The sequence below is a fragment of the Salvelinus sp. IW2-2015 genome, linkage group LG35, assembly GCF_002910315.2.
Source record: "Salvelinus sp. IW2-2015 linkage group LG35, ASM291031v2, whole genome shotgun sequence".
In the NCBI taxonomy this organism is placed as follows: domain Eukaryota; kingdom Metazoa; phylum Chordata; class Actinopteri; order Salmoniformes; family Salmonidae; genus Salvelinus; species Salvelinus sp. IW2-2015.
The window spans coordinates 1694904-1699143 of record NC_036874.1 but is presented as its reverse complement, the minus strand read 5'-3'; the positions used below and the strand labels follow the sequence as shown (position 1 = coordinate 1699143).

The window sequence follows — 4240 nt, the reverse complement described above, 5'->3', positions numbered from 1 at the left end:
CTGGCCTATGGGCCCCTGAAGTTCCCTTGTCGCCTCTGGCCCCCCTTGGTCCCGGAGGACCTGAAACACAGGAGGGGAACATTCTATTACTTATATATAATGTGGCAGACCAGGGGGTTGGGTCAAAACGTTTACACAGATCAGATACGGACAGAGTAGGATTAGCTCAGTTTCAAAGGTGTTTATTAAAATAATAGTCCAAAGAAAAGAATAGGTCCAGCAGATGGAGCCATCGCCTCGTCATGAATACTCAGTCTGTCACCAGGCCTCGACGAGTCTCCCCCTGGTGGCTGACCTGCTATACGCCACCCCCCACCCTTAGCTCTGTCGGGGAGGGGACTGTCCCCTGACTGTCATCAGTCCTCGTTTCCATGCTTCACCCCTGACCTGTGCACAACAGAAAAAGAAGCATTGAAGGGACAAGAACCACCTGGTGACCCGATCGTTTGTGTCCTTTCCCTGGCCACCCAGACCAGGGGAGCATGGTCAGTGACCAGGGTGAAGTGGGTACCTAACAGGTAATACTTGAGAGTGTCAAGCGCCTACTTCACCGCTAGACACTCTTTATCAACAATCAAGTACTTTTTTTCTCTAGATATCAGCTATCGGCTGATGTACATGATGGGGTGCTCCTCCCATCGTGTATCTGGGACAGAACGGCCCCTAGTCCTGTATCACACGCATCCGTCTGGACCAACATCTGTACCTGGAAATCAGGCGTTACGAGAATTGGATGGGAGCACAGCGCTTCCTTCAGTTCTGTCTCGTCCGTCTATTTCACTGTTTTCGGGAGGCGGGCCCGGTTAGATCAATGAGGGGGGAAGCTATAGCGGCAAAGTTTGGGATAAACCGACTATATTATCCTGCCAGAACTTGACCTGTGTCTTGGTGCGTGGAACGGGCCAGTCACGTACCGAGTGAACCTTCCTCTCCTGGGGTTTGACGTTCCCCTGTCCGATCAAATAACCAAGGTACTCCACCTCCACGAACGCTAGATTGCATTTTTTGGGGTTCGCGGTCAACCCGGCTTGTCTGAGCGCGTCCAGCACCGCCTGGGGGCGCGTCAGGTGCTCTTCCCAACCGTGGGTGTGGATGATGATATCATCCAGATATGCCGTTGCGTACTGCTGGTGGGGTCGAAGTACTTTGTTCATCAGTCGCTGGAATGTGGGCAGGGACCCCTGTACCGAACGGGAGCGCCCTGTACTGATACAATCCGTCTGGTGTCGAAAACGCCATCTTCTCCCGGGAGGAGGCTGCGAACGGTACCTGCCAATATCCTTTGGTCAGATCAGGGGTACTGATGTACCGGGCCTTTCCCAATCGGTCGATGAGCTCGTCCACCCTCGGCATGGGGTAGGCGTTGAACAAGCTTATGTCGTTCACAACCCGGAAATCATTACAGGAGCGCAGGCTACCGTCCGGTTTGGGCACCAACACGATGGGGCTGCACCATGCACTGTGAGATGACTTCAATGACCCCCAGCCTCAGCATAGCCTCCTCTTCCTGTTTCCGATATGGCCTCTTTTGTACAGTTTCCCCGGGCCGGCTACGGATGTGGTGTTCAATGAGGGTCGTGCGGCCCGGCTTCTCGGAGAACACTGCGGTGTTCCCGATCGATGAGCTCCCTGAGCTCTTGCTTCTGGGCTGGGTCGAGGTCCTCATTGCTTGGGACACCCACTGGTACCGTTGACATCCTGGGTCCCAAACATAACACGGCCAAGGCTGTCCTCTCGTGCCACGTCTTCAACAGGTTCACCAGGTAAATCTGTTGGGGTTTCCGTCTCCCCAGCTGCCATATGCGGTAATTAACAGGTCCCAGCTTCTCGATCACCTCGTATGGCCCGTACCATGTTGCCAAGGAACTTACTTTCGGCAGTGGGGATTAAGACCCACGTGGAATTCTCGGGGGTGGGCTCCCCGATTTTAGACCTGGGCTTGGGCGCGTTGGGCCTTCTCCATATGTTCCCTCACGACTGGCCATGTGGCTTTCAAGTTAGGGTCCTCCCACTGGGCAGTCCCGAATTGTCCCCTCAGTTGCCTCCACAGGGCTGCGAACAGCGGACAATCCCGTCCCTCTAGGAGAGGTACCGGCAACTCTGGTACTGCACCCACCATCATCTGGCAGTTCCCTTGTGGCGTCACGATGTTGTCCCATACGGTTGGATACTGCTTTGTGTCCCCGTGAACACAGGAAATGGACACGTTTGGTATCCTGGTCCAGCAGGCTCGTGGTTACGAGGGTAACCATACTTCTGGAGTCTAATAGAGCTTCCGTGTTGTGTCCGTCAACCTTCACCMGGACCATGGGTGCAGTTGATTCGTGGTGTGCCCAACAGGAGGTGACGTAGTTCACTGCGTGACCCACCTCGCCTCCAGGGCTTGCTGATGGCATCAACTCCTCTCGAGCCGGACAATTCCAGGCAATGTGCCCCCGGGCGCCACACTCAAAACACCTCCTTTGGTCTCCATCTACCTGGTGTCGTTGGTGGCGGGTAGGCCCTACCCCAGCCGTCTCTCCACAGGTTAGCGGTCCTTTGGCCCTGCCAACTGTCTGTTCGGGGTACACAGCAGTGGGGCTGTCCTTCCAACTCCTCGAACGGGTCGCCGACTCGGCCCGGCTTTGTCTAGGATGGAGAGGGTGGATACGTTGGTTAGAAGCCATCCCCTGGTGAGGCGCAGTAGGTCGCTCATCTGGGCTTGGGGGGGATGCGTTGGCTACGAACCTTCAGTCGTGGAATAGTTGAGCCCGATGGGCCAGGCTGTACCCGTAGTAGCTGAGTATCTCCCGTTTGAGTCCATCGTAGTTAGCCGCCTGTTCATTGTTCAGGTCCCAATACGCCTTTTGGGCATTCCCAGAGAGGAACGGGGCCAGCAGACTGGCTCACTTCTGCCTTGGCCATCCTTCCCGTAGTGCCGTCTGTTCAAACGTACAGAGGTAGGTTTCGATGTCGTCATCTTTTGTTAGCTTGATTAAAAACTTGTTTGGATGTGATTCAGTAGACGCTCCTCCTTGTAGCTTTCTGATTTCCTCAATGAGGCGGACGTTTTGTAGCCGCTGTTCCTCCAGCGTTCGTTCCTGAACCGCCTGTTGTGCTTGTTGGGCCCGGATGAACTGAGCTATCAACACGTCCACGCTGATGCTGCGTAAACGTCAACCCTGATCTAACCACGTTATCAGAGATGCCCGCATTCTCCACCACTTGTGGCAGACCAGGGGGTTTGGTCAAAACGTTTACACAGATCAGACACGGACAGAGTAGGATTAGCTCAGTTTCAAAGGTGTTTATTCAAATAATNTCTGGTTACTATCACAACACTATATCAGCCTGGTTACTATTGTATTGCAACACTATATCATTCTCGTCACTATCACAACACTATATCAGCCTGGGTACTATCACAACACTATATCAGCCTGGGTACTATCACAACACTATATCAGCCTGGTTACTATAACAACACTACATCAGCCTGTCCCACAACAACAACATTTTCCAATAATTTCTGAACATAGAACATATATTGTACATCCTAATGGGCTCACCTGGAGCAGGTGTGGTTGAGCGAGAAGGTTGGACCTGTCGAGAAACAGAGGCTTTTGGTTCCACAGCAGGCACCACTGATTCTTTAGGCTGGACAGGTGGTTCCCTCCGCTGCTCACGCTTATCTGGTTCCTCTGGCTGCCCAGGCTCATCTGGCTCRATACGGGGGGTCTGCACCATTATAGGGGAGTTTGTCACCACAGGGGGTAATACAACTTGAAAAGGGAGGCCTGGTAACCCGGGAGGCCCTGGTGGGCCGATGGGTCCTACCAGCCCACGAGGTCCCTCTGTTCCTGAGGATCCGTCTTGGCCTCTTGCCCCCTGAGGGCCCTGGGCTCCCTGAGGACCAGCCTGTCCATCTCTGCCCACCAGGCCCTGAGCTCCAGGTTCTCCCTTCTCCCCTGAGGTCCCAAGCCGACCCCCAGAACCCCTGTAGCCTTTAGGCCCGAGTGTTCCCAAGGCCCCTGGGGGCCCATTCAGCCCTGCCACCCCTGGGGGGCCATCAGAACCCTTCTCTCCTCTAGGGCCCTGCACCCCCGCCACTCCCTTGTCCCCTCGCTCCCCCTTCTGACCCTGCTGGCCTATGGGCCCCTGAAGTCCCTTGTCGCCTCTGGCCCCCCTTGGTCCCGGAGGACCTGAAACACAGGAGGGGAACATTCTATTACTTATATATAATGTGGCAGACCAGGGGGTT

General features: G+C 54.8%; 1 protein-coding gene across 1 annotated transcript in view; it reads right to left on the bottom strand.

Annotated features, from left to right (window-relative positions):
* Positions 1–1565: 1565 nt before the first annotated feature.
* The window catches only part of LOC111958611 (collectin-12), a 58036-nt gene continuing 55361 nt past the window's right edge, over positions 1566–4240 (bottom strand). The window contains exons 7-11 of the mRNA XM_023979874.2: positions 3549–4181; positions 3172–3203; positions 2770–2843; positions 2117–2628; positions 1566–1870 (exon numbers count right to left, since the gene is read on the bottom strand). Coding sequence (XP_023835642.2) covers positions 1566–1870; positions 2117–2628; positions 2770–2843; positions 3172–3203; positions 3549–4181 — 1556 coding nt within the window. The remainder of the gene's footprint in view (positions 1871–2116; positions 2629–2769; positions 2844–3171; positions 3204–3548; positions 4182–4240) is intronic.